Raw genomic sequence first — 17,121 nt, 5'->3', positions numbered from 1 at the left:
CTTATTACGCGTCATTTCTATGAATGCAAATATCTTAGTGTTTTGAGGAAATGCGTTTTCCAACCACAATCTATCCATTGCATTTGAAAAAAAACAAAAGAAACTTTGTAGACAGCATTATGCCTTTTCGACAAAAGAAGTTTGTATTATGAGTCAAAAATCTTATAGTTTGTTTTATGATGACTTCCTCGCGATGCGCAGGTGAACGATTAATCACTACCTTCGACAGTCTTTGCTGTAAGAATGATTTAGATGAGATCTTTGTGATCAAGATTGCATTGACTTAAATGAATTAACTATTTCGATAGCCGCAAAAGCTGTGTGCTGTGATCTTGTGTTATCAGATCACGGTTCACACGTCATTGGGTAGAGATAAACATCAATCCGTGATTGACCTCAAGAAAGCTCATTTAAAGTAAAATGCGGATGTTTTTCACAAAAGCCGTACAATCTTTAAAGCATTATTGAAACAATCACTAAGTTCAAAGGAATTTTTTGATGTGTGTTCTTCTTTATGTGACGAATGCTCTTCGGCCACGAGCCAACGTGTGGATTGAGTTGATGACATTCAACAGGATTGGAATATTTTGAAAAAGGTAAGCTTTGTGGAATATTTTGAATAAGGTAAGCTTTGTGGAATATTTTGAAAAAGGTAATCTTTGTGGAATATTTTGAAAAAGGTAAGCTTTGTGGAATATTTTGAATAAGGTAAGCTTTGCGATTTTTAAACTGAATCGATGCCCTTTCTAGTATTTTCAACATTCTCTGTAGATGTGCAAGTGTGAATCACGAAAATAAAATGAAAATGTAAAAACATAGCCATATTCCAGCGACAATATATATACAATTGCAGCACTTTTCAGAAAACGTTAATTTTTACAATTGACTTGATATGTCCCAACTTATCTATATGTTTGCGTATTTGAAATAATCAGTATATCACTGTAAAGTACACTATTGGAATTTTTAAGTTGCGATTGTAGCTATACGATGGAGAATATATATCTTAATGTTATACATGAATGTTCGCTTTCATTTTTATTTATTAATTATGTTCTTACTCTTATGCGGAATGACGAAATTGAATATTGGAATATCAATCATACTGTAATCGTTAGCCAAACCATTAGTACGTAAATAGACAATGCTTATTGCTTTGTGCAGCTGTAAGTCAATTTTAAAGGGGCTATGTACGTGTGTAAGGCTACGTGGTGATGGATAGGAACTAATTTTAGCCAGCATTATTGTGTGCTAAAACTGTCAGCAATTAGCAGTTTGAAATTTGAAATAATCATTTGCAACGTAGCATTAATTGATCATTTTGTATTCTGTACGATTTTTGTACATGACGTAACAAGATAAATTTTTTGCAACAACGTATGTAGCCATGTCGTATCGCTCTCAATACTGCATTTGGCTTCAAAAAAATGAATAAAAATGACAGCTGTCTCTCCTCTAATGCGTCAAATATTGTCGTTTGATTATTTTTCATGTCTTATGGTTTAGATTCATACGTTTTGCTTGGTATCTTATATTTTCGTTTCTCAAGAAAAGATGGAAAGAACGCGCGAGGATATTTTAAAGGACATCGTCTTGGATTGGCGTGCTCTCAAACCCAGAAGACAAAAGCGAAGGCGATTCAAAGAATATCAAGAACAATTACTAAAGGTATCTATGAAGGAACAAAGTACTGTGATTCATTCTTTTAGTTTGTTATTTGGGGTGCATAACTTTTTCATCAAAATATCTTATTTTAGTTCATTATTTGGAGGCTAAAAGTTCCCACACACAGAATAGTCGTGCTTAGTATTTAAGTATGCAACTGATAAATGTATTTGACGTTACGAGGTTATTGAAAAAGTTATAAGCGGTTGATGGTTTTAAAGCTCATTATTTGGGGCTGAAACTTCTTCACTCACTAAAATTTTCCTTGCTAATTGTTTTTTCAGTTTGATAAAAACATGTTTAAAATGATTGATTGCCTCCGTTGTGTCAGCATAACACGACACAATAAGCAAACGTTTTCGTATATCAGGCAAAAAGTCGTAAATGCTGAATGTTTAAACATATTGCGTATTTCTTTTGATGTGCTCAATTATCTGATAAGATATAAACTCTAGGAGATCCCCGGGGCGGCGGATAGAACTAACGTTGCTATGCATGCTGTCATTGACGTATCAACGGCCGCAGGAGAGACATTCACAAGTGGAATGGGAGCGACCACCGAAATTCGTAACCAGGCTCTTATTCATTACATTGCGCGGCTTGCAAGCTCGAACAACGACGAAGATGAATTTGATTTTTCATTCATCGAGTCGCTCTTGGACAACGGAGCAGACATCAACACATGTGATAAATATGGACAAACGATGTTTCATGAAGTTGCACGCTCATGGAATGTCGATGTCGCACGTTTCCTGCTCAACAAAGGTATTACTCGAACTTACTAGTGCGTCCTTCCTCCCCTCCCGTAATTGCAAGCCATTTAACATAAATCAGGGGGAGATTATGTAGCTTATTCTCTCATAAGTAATTCATCATGTATACTTATGCAATGTGTAGGTGCTAATATAAACGCTCAAGATAAATACGGTCGAGCCCCGCTTCATGTTGCTGCTGCTGTGGACTACACGGACATGATAGAGTTCCTTCTTGAGCACAAAGCTGACTTAGACATCACCACGTTTGAAGAATTTCAGACCCCAATCCATTTTGCTGCTAAGAACGACGCTTGCCAAGCCATTAAATTGTTGATTAATTATGGTGCAAATGTCAACTGTAGGGATTATCAAGACAGAACGCCTATCCAAGTGAGTGCTTTAATTGTATTTTGACTTCTCGTGTATATTCTTTTAGGCCCCGTTTACACTATACCGGATTGCTATCGTAGCAGGTTAAATATTCTTTATAATATAAGGCAGTGAAATTGTTCAACGTCAGAATCACAATCAAATAGAGTAAATCTATCAGCTTAATAAGCTTTTACTCCGAACAGTTAACCCTTTAAAGCAAATGAAGATGTCGTGATGAGCGAATCTAGTATAGTGTAAACGTAGCCTTAGAGAGATGGATTGATGGTTTATTGAGATATATTATTACAGCCATGGGCTGAATTGTGTATAAATTTACGCGTATAGTTATACATAAAAATTTGATTAAAAAGTATTTTAAGTGTATTTGCAGGTAATGCATAAAAAGTTATGTTAGCTTCTTGATCTATTAGGGATCTTTCATGGATATGTTAAGGATGTATTAGGATTCTGTTGTGGGTGTACTTCATGTATTTGTAGAGCACAAAATCTTCCTTTAAATCTTGATCTTTCTAATTCTAGGTGGCTGCTTCAATGAGTCGAACAAAAGCCGCGCGGTTTCTTGTCGAGTTGGGAGTATCTACTGGTGTTTACGACCGTAATGGAGAAATGGCATTGTCCTTGCTTATCTTAAAAATGCCAGAGGTAGCAACGCTTGCTTTTGATCAATTTCGTTCCCAGGACATGATCAACAGAAAGGAGTATAACTTCCTTAACTACATCGAGGGTCCACGTCTTCTCGAGAAAGATCCACGCGCGAACAAGGCACGTTCGCCTTTGGAAGTAGCAATTCAGTACGAACAATACAGTATTGTTATGCATCCCGTAATGAAAAGACTCATAAACGTGAAATGGGAATTTTTTGGTAAAAATGGTGCGAGGAAAGATCTTGTTATAAACTTCCTTTTTGCTTTCATGTGGACTATATTGGAATATCAATGCCGATGGAAGCATCCCAGCTGTACTGGCCTCTAAAGTAAGTTCAGTAAGTTCATGTAGAAAGAATTTGTTCTTTTGTTCGTATATTGTATTTTATGCGATATGTATACATGCATGAAGTCCAAATACGATCTGTTTTTTTGTATGGTATATGAATTCAATGTCGTTTTAATTGTAAACATAACATTTATTCATTGTATTATGTGATCTGTTTTTTGTTTGATGTATGAAGTCTATTCAACGATCTGCTTTTTGTATTGTGTGTGAAGTGATGTGACGATCAAGTCTCGATCGTGTTCTAATTGCGTGAAAGTCTAATACGATATAAGTGATGTGTTTTGTATTGCGTAAGTCTATGATGTGTTTTTGTATTGCTCTATACGAATAAGTCTAATACGATTATAAGTCTAATACGATGTATGATGTATGAAGTCATTCTCGTTTTAATTGCAAACATAAGGCTCGTATAATGTACTATATGATTTGTTTTTTGTATGCTCTATGAAGTCTATGTTATACGATTAGTGAACTGACGAATACTTTGTTTGGCTTTTCCTGTACCTTCAAGGTATACATGGTGGCGTTGTCTGTCTGCTCTCGCTACACTATCTTTGACTGGCTTTGAATTTTACAAACATGTTTCCAGTTTTGTCTACATGAACAGAGCTATTAGACGATGGAAAACGTTTCGTGAGAAAACATTGTTGAACGACAAGCGATTCTGTCATCCAAAATGGAGAGATGAAAACGAATATCTAGACAAAGAGATCAAGGACGCTCGCGAAGAACGTTTCTTTACACGGCAAGATGGTTGGATATTTCTGGACTGGATTGCTCTGTTCTTGGTCTTGTCTGGAATTGCATCGCATATTTCCTTTGTCGTAACTGGCTCCGTTCTTTCGCGGAACATTCACATTCGTATAGTGTCTTTCGTCTTGATCGTACTTTATGTTAGATTGTTGAAGTTCACCAGACCTTTCGAAGGTACGTCGATTTTGTAGCTGTAATGCAATAAGTCGCGCACGTCTCAATTGCCGTTGACATATATTGACCGCTGACCCATATTCACCCAGTCCATATGGTTACATTTACAGACTGAGCCCATTTTTTCAACATTGTTTTACGTGACATGTTTGTAGATGTAGATCGTCCTGGTTAGTGGAGTTCTGAGAAGGACTGTTTTTGTTGTTGTTGACCAACGTTTTGACAACCTCTACTAACCTTGACAATCAATATCTATAAACATGCAACGATACTCCCGGCTCAAACCATACACTTTATATTTTTTACTTTGAGCGCGAAAGAACCACCCATTAACAATGAGGTAGCAAACTTGCAAGTTTCAGTCCTGCCATGCATAAATTTAAGAACAGCAACATTATTCGTATCTTCAGAAACATTTTGTTTTTACAATGAATGAAAACAAAAAAATTAACACGACAGGACCAAGTAAGCGAGCTCGCTACGCTAGCGTCGGTTGGAACGTAACTAAAATTATTAAAGTGATCTTATTGGCATTTAAGGTCCTGGTCCGTTTGTTGCATCGATAGCACCAATGTTGAGAGACTTCTTAAAATGGTCTTTACTTTTTATTCTCCTTTTCATTCCGTACGCTTCCATCATTTGGATGATTTTTGGTCCGATAAACAACGATACTCCTGCGTATCTGTCCGATATACCGGGACTAATTTTCACCGTGTTCAGCATAGCCGCGTTTAGCAACCTCTCGAAGGTCGACGACTTGATCGACATCGACAAAGATATGGCGAGAATTCTCGTTGCAAGCCTTGTCGTGATTTCAACCATCATTATCCTGAATTTGCTCATCGCCATGTTGGCAGATACGTTCACGAGGTGAGAAAATCTCAGTGATTTTCAATTCCTTTTTTTGAGGAAAGATGCATCATCAATTGCGTAGTAACCAGTTAGGTATTTACTTATTTTCAATGATCTTCATGTCAAGTAATGATGGGGAACGTCTTTTCACTCTTTAGAATGTACGAAAATTCCCTGGAGACGGCAACGATGCAGCGAGCAAAAACCATCTTGTATTTGGAACAAAAAATCTCCGCCGCACTATGGAAAAAATACTGTGAGCATATCCAAAACGAATGCAGTCCCGAAGTGGGCCGTCTTTCCGAAGAGATGTGTGCCGGTCGTAGAGATAAGAACAGAGCCAAAGAAAAGTTTCAAAGCAACGTTGAAGAAATTCACACGATAATGACAGAACGCTTTTCTCATAAAGTTGGCTCTGAGAAGTCAGATATGGATCAGTTGATGATGGAAGTTAAACAGATCAAGGAATTTGTCACAAATGATCGCTACTCGAATATTCACGGCTTTGCCAGACCTGCGAATCCCGTCAATTTGAATATTATTCTTGAGCATAAACCCGGGGGGGGACTGAACTCGCATGCTCCGAATGAGAAAAATGATAAGCATTTCGACAGAAAGAAAGATGCAAAAGTCACGAAAATGGACAATTCACGGCAAAATGCTTCGGCAAAGTATTAACTCTCCCGAAGCACAAAGCCGAGAAGTTCTTGGGAGTAAATTCTTCTAATACTTCACCCAAAATTATTCAGTGTGGAAGCCAGGCGTCAGGTGTTTCCATTGAACAGATAAAACAACAACTTGACGTCATTCTGTCTTTAGTAGCACACGGTATAAAAGTTGGAAGGTTGAACTTTAATATCAATGAAAAAGTGTTTGATGGAACCGTTTCGCCAAATAACGAGTCAATACAGCCGTTACTTGATTCTGATTCCGGAAGTGTAAAAATTGAGAAAAACGTTGACATGACAATGGGCATACACGCATCTCCCACGAAAGGCTTGAGTTCAACTTCTTTGTCTAGTCAAAGTAGTGCAAACGATATCTTGCAAGGTTCATTAGAACTATATACTTCAGGTGGTAAAGTGGGATCCCAAAGGATCTCCACGCAAAGTACACAGGGGCATGGTTCGTTAGATCTGTGTACTTCAGGTGATGTAAATGGGAATTCTTTCGAAGGTTCCCAATCGAGCCCTCTCAGGGTACAGAGGGACATAGTTCATTAGATCTATGTACTTCGGGAGATGTAAATGGGAATTCTCTCGTGGAATCCCAGTGGATCTCCTCGCTAGGCATGGAGGTAAGACATGAAGTAAACAGTTTGTTATCGACGAGCAGCAGCGAAGGAAGCACAACATGTGGCGATAAGGTTTATGACTCCGATCAAATTGATCCAGTTGGACATTTTAGTGACAAAATGTCTCATAAATCTTCTGAACCTGACAGTGAATTTATAAAGAAATTTAGACCAACACAATGGCGCTTGAAAACACTTAATTCAAATTTTCCAAGTGGTGTAGTTCACAGCAGCTATTCGGATTTCGATAATACCTCCATAAGCAACAGCAGCAACAGCCAAAACAACAGCAGCAACGGAAGCAGTCAAAGCAGCATTCCAGAGCATTTATTCGTTAATGAAAGTCATCAAGATGACGCCATTAATATACGTACATTTGAGCTTACACAAAGTAGCAGCTCTGAGCGTGGTTGTACGACGCCGGCAAGCCCATCTGTGCAGCGCGTGCTTCGTGTATGTTGGGCTGACACGGTTTCTGGGCCAACGAGTAAGCCTTTTTTGAACATACGAGAAATATCTACCTCGCCATCTAACTTATCCTCCGAGGCTCAAATTGAGAGTGACACAAGTGGTGATGATGAAGAGCAATCCAATACAGAGATGGATATGAAATCGAAGTGTCATGTATAAGTGAGTTTTGTCATGGAGGAGTATTCGAGTACAGAGATGGATAAAAATTTGAAGTGTTATGTATATGAGTAAGTTTTGTTAACGAGGAGCATTCAAGTACAGGGATGGATAAAATGTTGAAGAGTTTTGTATGAGGAAGTTTTGTCAACGAGGAGCATTCAAGTACAGAGATGGATATGAAATTGAAATGTTGTGTGCGAGTAAGTTTTATCAACGAGGAGCATTTCTGTACAGAGCTGGATAAAATGTTGAATTGTTATGTATATGAGTAAGTTTTGTCAACGAGGAGATTGCAGTACATTGATGGATAAATAGTTGTAGTGTTATGTATGAGTAAGCGTGTGTATCCCATGTGTGTGAGAATATATTTATTGTAACTAATCTAAATATATCCTTTAAGAATTCTCTTCTATGTCTACGAAGTCGAGGCGATATTTTGAACCATTAGTGTGCACAAGTGGCTCACTGATCACGAGCATGCTCAATGTTATACGTGCTTTTCATCGTCGACCAATCAAATTTTTATGCGGAAATGCAACGGTAAACATGTCGTTCAATCTGTCGACTGTTATCTTTGCTAATACTATTTCAACTGTCTATTCTAGACATGCGATCTGTTTCTCTGCAAACTTTCAACTCTCGCCAATGACTGGAATAATTGATCATGCATAAAATAACGTGAACATATACGAAGTGATAGAATATATCAACAACGTTATTTACAAACCAAAATTTGTAGTTTTTGTGTGTACATATGTTGTAACTGAAACATATTTTCCAGAATCTCGGTTCTTGAGAAAAGTTTCACGAATTGAATTCAGATGTTTCGTGAGTCTTGACTGCCTCTCTTATTAAAAATGCATCAATGATTATATCACTTGTTCTGACATGTCTGTTGTTGGTCTGTCGACAAACATTCAATAAATTGGCGAGATAGGTCAGTCACCTCTTCGTTGAAGAACCTGAAGAAATGAAATAATCTTATTACCATTAGATACTCACAAATGTTTTAAGATTAACACCCGCATTAGTTCATAATTTTCATGATTATTTTGATGTTTTTGATATTTTGATGACGTAAATAAATAGTTTTGTGCAAAACAAATTCTACGTCAGATAGATACTCGATCTTTAACTTGATTATCGTTCAATTTGACATTTATATAATATTCTCAGGACTTATCTTATTGCTTACTTTTTCCAGTGCCAGCCTAATCTGTACGTAATCAGTGTTTGGTTGTTTAGACGTTAATCCACAGCAGTATTGATGTGAGAAACACTCTTAGAATTGAAGACGCCTAAAATCAAAGGGAATGCGACTAAAAGAAGGTTTTCTCTGATTTTGATTTGTGATGTATTGTTGTGATCGATCTTACTTCAAGTTTTATAAATGTTTTAAAAAAATTACCATCCAATGGATAACGCTATCCAGGCTTCGTGCAACCGGCCACTGATCTATATTCATTCAATGTTTGTAGTTCGGACACTCTTAAATAGTCCAGGCATTGTGAAAACATTAAACAACTCCAACCCACCGTATTTCTTTTATAACTCCCTCCTCCCTGGGACACTATTTTACTGGGGGAAAGGTGAGAATAAGGCTGGGGCTGAAATGAAGGAAATATACGGTGTGTGGCCACGAGTTGTCTCCGCTGTCAACTCTGTATAAGTTATATCTGTTCATTGTCAAGGTCAACTCATTGGAAATGCATGTCTATTGAGCAAAATATGTTTTTATTCAAAGGTATCAAATTGGTTAGTAGCCAAGGAACAGCGCCCAAATCTGGGAGGAGACCCCATGCAGTTAGCACGCAGAACTAGATAATATGATACAGTGAGGTGCATGTCATTAGCGAAGTACGTTTGCAGAGTAAACAGCATTCATTTTCTTTGTTGTAGCCTTTTCCACCAATTAATTGGTGTGATTGAGTGCAGACTTTGGTGGTCAGGTTCTTAAGGAGCAGGTTGAAGGATGAGCCTGAACTTCAAGGCACTCGGCTTGGCTCAACCACGTCTGCACCTAACCATCCACTCACGAAGTATGACGTCATAATGTGACGTCGGTTATTAATAGAAATGATATTCTTTCAACGTATCTAGTTCAGTGCCGTGTCGAGAGTGTTTTTTGTGTGCGTGTGTGGGGGTGGGGAGGGGAAGTTTGTTATGAATATATTCAGATGCACCCGAATGATTTATTTTGAACTTAATTTGCTTAATTCCTTCAGTGAATTGCTTTAAAGAAATCAGTGGAACACGCTGCAATATATGAAACAAAACAACTCCCCTTCCTAATAAACGTTTAGGGACTGCCTTGATCTAGTTGTTACCAAAATACCAATGTATATATCAGTAGTGAATCGGTGTTTATACTTAGAGAATGGAGGAGTAGACTTTACATAAATACGAGATCCGTAGCATTTCTCACGTGAAATCAACTACTCTTTTAGAACTGAACAAGTCTAAGATCATTGGGAGAGGACGACTAAAACGAGGTTTTCCCGTCGAATTTTTGTGTTGATATATTGTTGTGATCGCTTTTATTTTAAGTTCTGAGTGCAAATTTGTTAGACGTGATAACAGTTCAAATGACGTGCTCATATTGTTGCAATACGTACAAAGTTGTTTAGTTGACATTGTTTTGATGCTAAACAGTAAAAAGTCAGTTAAATTTACGTTTTCAATTTTGGTTCAACGTCCTTTCGACGTCATGACCGACGTCGTTTTGACGTCATGACCGACGTCGAATCGACGTTGAATCGACGTCATTTTGCCCACTGGGAAATATCTGATCCGTGTTTAATACCGCATGTTCGTAAATAATGTTGCTTTTTACTGCCATAATCTGTTCCATAAATGAACATATTTTGTAACTGAAACAAATTTTCGGAAGTTTCGTTCGAAAAGCTTTGTTTCCGGAATATTTTCCGATTGTTTTTGAGTTTTCAGTGGCCCCCCACTCAAGCACTAAGCATGCATCAATGATCATATTAATATTCATTTTGGTTTGTCTATAACATGCGTCGTCGAACTTCCAAAAAGCCAAAACGGTTATACTCGCCTTTGTAGAAGAACGTGAACCTTGCAAAGACGAAGAAATGGAAAAAATTTTTATCATCACGGTGCTGTTGCTAACCTCTAGCGTACTAATGTAAGTTTTTAATTGTTATCTTGTTTATTTAAATATAAAATCTTCACAAATCGCTTTTTTCTTAAGTGATCACATTTTGTGACGTGGATAACGAATTTTTCATTGTAAGGAGTAAATCTTACATTAGATACTTTTCATCTTCATTATCAATGATCAGTATTTATATAACTATTTATTTGGTAAATTTACAGAAAGTTTCTGCTTTGTGTCCGTTAGACTGAATCATTGCTTGCAGATGTTATTGCACGTGTGTTAGCTAATTGCAGACAGGATTTGATTAAAATATGAAATCCATCCCTCTTCTAATGCGAAAAGCTCTTTTTTCGAATTAAAGAAGTCCAAATTGTAAACAGGGAAAGCGATTATATCGAGGTTCTGCTAATTTTTGAATCTATTGGCTCTACTTGCTCTTGTAAAGGTTTATACATATTAGTTTGCATGCATAAAGGATAAATGGACGCATTTCGTTTTTTCATAATCTTTGCATGCGTCATTATTTTTCCGTCATAAGCAGGACTCTGGTCACAGATACGCGTTCAAATTAAAAAAAAATCGATTTTTTTTATAAATATGTGTTTCACGGTCACTGCACGCATGCATGATTCATCCTCAGGACTAAATTTATGTTTGGTTCATGCTTTAAAAGTACTTCTGAAAGAAACTCGTCCTTTTAAATATCCATACGGTAAATTGGACTCTAGCTTCCGAGAATCATTTCATTAATTGCAATTTCTGTTTTCTTTATACACTTTAATCATGCAAGTCACGGATATATGATTTTGTTTACTCTTCTGAAATACACCGTGTTCTGTTAAAATGCAGCATTTTGAAGCAGAAAACCGAACCTTTTCAAGCAACGAACAAATCTAACGTTACAGGAATGATTCATTGACTTAGTGAGCATATGCAAGTCACCTGCTCAAAACCTAGGAGGATTTTATAATAGAATTATACAAATACAGAACTGACCGATTAATGTAACTTGAAGTTTTCCTACTAAGTCGTCGTATAATGAGCTATGAAAGAAAACTTTGTCCCGTTTCAAACGTCGCATTTACTATGAGCCGAATGCACTTTACTATCGAAAACACACTACAAACTACACAAAAACAAAACACTTCAACTTATCAACATCAATTCCACCGGAAAAGTTCAATTTGATGATGTAAATCACAAAGAAGACAAAGGATTCTTTTACAACATCAATGTTTGTTTCTTTCGTTAAACGTGACCGGTGTTTTTCTTAGTTCCAATGCATTTAAAGTCAACGGTGTTTCAATCACATCCTATACCAACTGGTTAAATTTTTATCTTCACCGCAGTCTATCTAACTTTTTAAGAATGCGCAATGGTTATTTGAGTGACGGTATTTCAATTTCGAGGTATTTGTAACACCCTCTTATAGATATGTGAAGTCGTGATGTTGTACAAGACATTACTTGTTTTAATTACAATGCGTTCCTGTAACCAGTGCTTTCTCTTGTAACCAGTGTTTTCTTGCGTTTGATGGCTAATGTATTCATGCCAATGTAAATATATTTTTCTTAGAATATCTGGCATCAATACTTGTGTGTACAAGAAGCCAGATTTGGAATCAAAACGCCCCGTAATTTGTGCTGGCAAAAACAGGTATGTGTCAAACGCGTGCATGCAGCGAATCTTGCTTAATTTTTCTGTGAAACTTTGAAAATACTTGTATCTTATTGTAAAGTATTGTTGGTTAATTTACAACTATGCATTTTGTTTGTGAAATACGCGAGCAAACACGACAAAGTCATCATTTCATGTGAAACATTAGATTTCGTTTATCTTTGTTTTATCTACCTTTGTCTCTACCTTTATGTCTACCTTTATGTCCACCTTTATGTCTACCTTTATGTCTAGTTTTATGTCTATCTTTATGTCCACCTTTATGTCTGCCTTTATGTCTACCTTCACATGTGCTGTAGTATCTACCTTTATTTCTATCTTTGCGTCTACCTTTTTGTCTAAAATTGTGTGTACCTTTGCATTTACACTTGGTTTTAACACTTCGTTGATTTCTTCATAAAATAAAACTTAAGTATCTACAATTCACCACTCATCAAGCAACTTGTCTCGTCCATAAACTGACAAAAATAAAAAATAAATCGAAATTTTCCACTATATTGATTTAAGGGTTTGTGCAAGATGGTCGTTGTTTAACAGCGAAACTCAAGAAGGTTATTACAAAGATTGTTGTCAAGGATGGAATAAGGGTTTATTTGGATATTGTTCCAGAAGTATGTTGACAATATAACATAAATATGTAACATAAATATATTTCCTAATTGTCAAAACCCTTAATTAAATCACGGATTTGTAGCGTTTGCATCGAATATGGAAAAGAAGAAAAAGTTCAACAGTTCAAGAACATTTTTGTTGAAGAATAGTGCAATGCAGTTTTAGGAGATTTTATCTTTAACATAATAAAAAATCGTTTCACAGACTCTTATTGCGTATTCTATCCTCAAATTCCATATAAACATGACAAATTTCATATTTTTAGGAACATGTATTGTTATATCCCAGAAGACATTTCCCTTACAGTGTCCAGCCTTTCGTGGTACAAACCTGCTCGATCAACGCCTTTTCTATCAACTATCAACACCGCTGAGAGTTCCTTTGAAATACCCCGAGCAGACAAAAAACTTTTTGAAATCTGTAAGTTTTCCATTGCTCAACCAACAAAATACCAGTGTGCTTCTTCGTACTGCTCTACGCGTCGATTTACATGAATCGGATTGGCTGTTGCATTTCATGGCCATGAACATGAGAAACCGAATGCTTAAAGGAAAAATACTTGGCAAAGAACCAAAACCTTTCACAACATATGCCGAATATGCAAATCTTCTCAAGAAGTTTCGCGAAGCACAAAAACAGCCTATTTTTAAATTTTCCGTGCCCGGACTTAAAGACGTAAGTATCAAGCAAAGTTCTCAATACACAGTTGAACAGCCATGTCTGTTTTATTCCTGAATTTCTCACTGAACTCCTTTACAGTTATTGTCCTTTGATGTTCTTCAAATGGCACCCTATTTGAAATATCCTTCACAAGAGATGCCATTTCATGACATCACATCAAATAAGCGATGGCAACAAGACGATGTATTTACGATGCAGAGGCTGGCGGGATTAAACACCATGAGCTTGAAAAAAATGACGATTAAAGGTAAGTGCAGTAATCTATTAACCATAACTAATTGGTGAGATATGTTTGCATAAATTTTGATGCGAAAATCATCTTTCAAAATGAAAGCATCAAAGAAAAAATACTTTAGCATGTTCACATATATCTTATTGTTCTGCCCTTTTTTAGATTTTGAAGCAGATTACGTCAACAAAAACTATGATTGGAACGCAGCTGTTAAAAGAGCCACACAGGAGAATGGAGGCTCTTTCATTAAAGTAAGCACAACATTATACAAATCACAACATAATAAAACTTTGCTGTGCAAGTTAGTTCATATGTGAGAGTTTTCGCTTATAGATGATCCACACAAGTCGAGTGTTCTGGATAGAGTACAAACTCCTTCACAACATCCCTACCCAGCACGATGCGAGCAAACACGATGAAACTGTTCATCGGGAACTGAGAAATTTTTCTAGCCCCTTCTGTGCTTTTGTCATAGCAAAAGAAAACAACGAAAAAAAATTAAAACCTGTGGCATGTCAGATGGATTTTTCTTCCGGTATCCTAAATACCATTGCATGGAGATCTGTCTCCGTACAGCCTCATGTATTTCTTACATAATTTCATTTTATTGTTTGAAGACGCAGATGTTTACTCCCCAGTTGATGGCTCAAAATGGCTGCTTGCAAAGATGGAAGTCCAGCAAACTGATTTCACCTACGAAGTATTTGTAGAGCATTTAACTAAGACCCACGTCTTGATGGAACCAATTTGCGTTGTCTGGAGAAGCACAATGTCCGTGTATCATCCACTTGGGCAGATATTCCAATGGCATTGTCGAGGTGTTCTTACTGTCAACTCCCTCGCTTTGCCCAATCTCCTTTCAACAGAATTTGCTGTTGGTTTTACTGGTGTCATGGAAATCGTGAGAAGAGCCTATAAAGATGTTTCATGGGATGTGACAGATTTCGAAAAAAACTTGCAGGTACTTGTTATGGTTACTAGCTGCCACTCGATGCTCTGAGAAACGATGTAATTATAAAATAATGGTTTGAGCCTGATATCAAAAAAATTGATGAAAAAGATCATTTTATGACCGGAGTCTTTACAAGATTTGCTGTTACCGCGACTGAACCAAACTCAAGTTTACGCCTTTTTAGAAACATTTTACTTTATACTTGTGTGAGTTGACTTTCAACCAAATACACACCAAGAAAAATGAGGGAAAAAAATTACAACTTTATTAATACCAAGTATTTCTCTTGTAATGTCTTTGTCTTTAGAAAAGAGGGGTTGATAAAAAGGACGAACTTCCTTATTTCCCGTACAGAGATGACGGTCTGCTTGTGTGGAGGGAAGTTGAGAAGTTTGCAACGGAATATGTTTACCTGTGAGATTTGTGTTTCTATTTATTTTTACACGTATATCATCTACATTATGCTCTTTTATGATGTTAAACGGAAATGTCTAAAGAACAAAAAATATTTACGTTTAAAGGTACTATCAAAATGATTTGGACGTGCGTAAAGATAGAGAGTTGCAAAATTTTGCCAATAAATTAACAGCGGAAGGAACGGGATCCAAAAATGGAAAGGGCATGGTTAGTGTTGAGCTCTGATGAAGTGAGGTCGAACATATTGCTTTATTTTATTTCATTCAATGTATACTTCATGTTAGCAAAATTTTTACCTCATTTCTACATGGTCCATCATTTTAGCTCAAAAAGTTTCCATCGAGAATAGAAACAATAAGTGAACTTATCGATGTTGTGAAGCGAATTGTTTTTATTGCTGCACAGCACAGCACCGTTAACTATCCTACATCTTATTACGGTGGATTTGTGCCAAATATGTCGACGAAGCTTTACGATGATCCTCGAGTACCACCGAAGGAATTTGGATTTCATACCTTGCCTCAAGTTCATGTAGCTACGGTAAGCTACAATATAGAAATTTATTTGTTTATTTGTGTTAAGGTATGACGATGTCTAGCTATCTGCGCAAACGACTATTTTATGTAAGAGTCAAACATGTTGAGCACAGATTTTATCATTAAAAAATTTAAAGAAAAGTTTCAGGAGGAATTTATACTAAAAATTGTTCGCTTTGACTGTTTTTCGGCTAACCAAGCTTTGATCTTAGCTTTCCTCTGCTTGCGTTAAACATTCTTAGAAGAAAGTAAGTTCTCTATTTTTGTCTATTTCAGCTTTCTTGAGAGCGATGCCATAGCAAACTAATAAATTAGTCATACATTTCGTCTACTATCAACCTGAAAAATATAGGTTGTACTTTTGAATTTTTGTCGTGCACAAAAGAGATGTGCGCGCAGTGACATTGCTATAATTATTGCTAGGAACGAAAACTCAGTTGAGAAATACAGTTTACAGTTGCTAAGAATGTGTTTTTAATCTTTTTTCTAACATCTTGCTTTGTCTTCAGTGGTTTTGCAACGTAGAAAGTGCTCTTTATTAACTTATTTTCACCATTTTCTTTATCTAACAAGAGCCAAGTTGGTAATACCTTGTCGTTGGGATCACTTCGTTATGACGTCTTCCTTGATTACGCTGACAAATTGAAAGACAATCGTGCAAAAGCCGTTGTAAAGAAATATCACTCAAAGCTGATTGGAGACGTGAACAAGGAAATCACTGACAGAAATACGGCAAGGTTGAAGGCAGGAAAGTTTGTTTATCCATACTTTTTACCTAAATGGATTACCAACAGCATTCAAACATAAAGGTTAATAAACTGCGTTCGTAAGTCAATGGGTTTCCGTTTCTTAATTTAATTAAATAATCATTTCTTGTTCCATATTTCTTCTCGCGTTTTTAACAATTTCCCCCTTTCCCAAGAATTTCTATATTCGTGTATTGTTTTTGTGGAATAAATAATTAATGCATCAGAATCGACATCAACTAAGAGACGAGGACATGTAATGTTTGTCAGACATGTGAAAAGTCTGACGGCAATATTTTGGATTTTGCTTCCTAAAATTGCGACCAATTGCATAATGGGTGTCATGATTATATCACGTGACATTGAAATGGAAAGTATTTTTATTAGCATTTGAATTTTGTTTTTGTGGTTCTATAAAATTTTTTTAACTCTTAATAGTAGCGTCAATACTGCGACGATTCTTTTCTCATGGTTAAAAAGTTTTCACTTCATAATTTTTCTACATACAAAACAAAGTCCGAAGATTAACATCAGTCAGGAAAAGTCTTGAATTAAATCATACCAATTAGCTGCTGTTGGTACATAGTTACAAGTGTCTGTTTAAATAAAAATTAACAAAATTAATTGTTTTTTGCATG

General features: G+C 36.4%; 2 protein-coding genes across 3 annotated transcripts; both read left to right on the top strand.

The window, feature by feature from the left end:
* The first annotated feature begins 434 nt into the window (after positions 1-434).
* LOC124443861 (26S proteasome non-ATPase regulatory subunit 10-like) lies at positions 435-3,852 on the top strand. The gene is made up of 5 exons (XM_046994404.1): positions 435-596; positions 1,507-1,668; positions 2,121-2,430; positions 2,563-2,810; positions 3,333-3,852. Exons 2-5 carry the CDS (start codon positions 1,555-1,557, stop codon positions 3,783-3,785), a joined length of 1,125 nt encoding a protein of 374 aa, XP_046850360.1. The 5' UTR covers positions 435-596; positions 1,507-1,554; the 3' UTR covers positions 3,786-3,852.
* On the top strand, positions 3,733-17,107 carry LOC124443860 (polyunsaturated fatty acid 5-lipoxygenase-like). Of its 2 annotated transcripts, XM_046994402.1 has the most exons (14): positions 3,733-3,786; positions 4,318-4,733; positions 10,576-10,657; positions 12,206-12,286; positions 12,815-12,918; positions 13,185-13,594; positions 13,679-13,847; positions 13,995-14,083; positions 14,166-14,367; positions 14,450-14,793; positions 15,092-15,198; positions 15,306-15,408; positions 15,526-15,741; positions 16,311-17,107. In XM_046994402.1, the coding sequence occupies exons 1-14, from the start codon at positions 3,749-3,751 to the stop codon at positions 16,542-16,544; spliced, it is 2,595 nt and encodes an 864-aa protein (XP_046850358.1). In that variant the 5' UTR covers positions 3,733-3,748; the 3' UTR covers positions 16,545-17,107. The 2 variants fall into 2 exon arrangements, with proteins under 2 accessions (XP_046850358.1, XP_046850359.1); XM_046994403.1 differs by lacking the exons at positions 3,733-3,786; positions 4,318-4,733 and adding an exon at positions 8,808-8,838.
* The last annotated feature ends 14 nt before the right edge of the window (positions 17,108-17,121 follow it).

Source organism: Xenia sp. Carnegie-2017, unplaced genomic scaffold (genome assembly GCF_021976095.1).
Source record: "Xenia sp. Carnegie-2017 unplaced genomic scaffold, XeniaSp_v1 HiC_scaffold_21, whole genome shotgun sequence".
In the NCBI taxonomy this organism is placed as follows: Eukaryota; Metazoa; Cnidaria; class Anthozoa; order Malacalcyonacea; family Xeniidae; genus Xenia; species Xenia sp. Carnegie-2017.
This window is presented reverse-complemented; position numbering and strand designations above follow the sequence as displayed.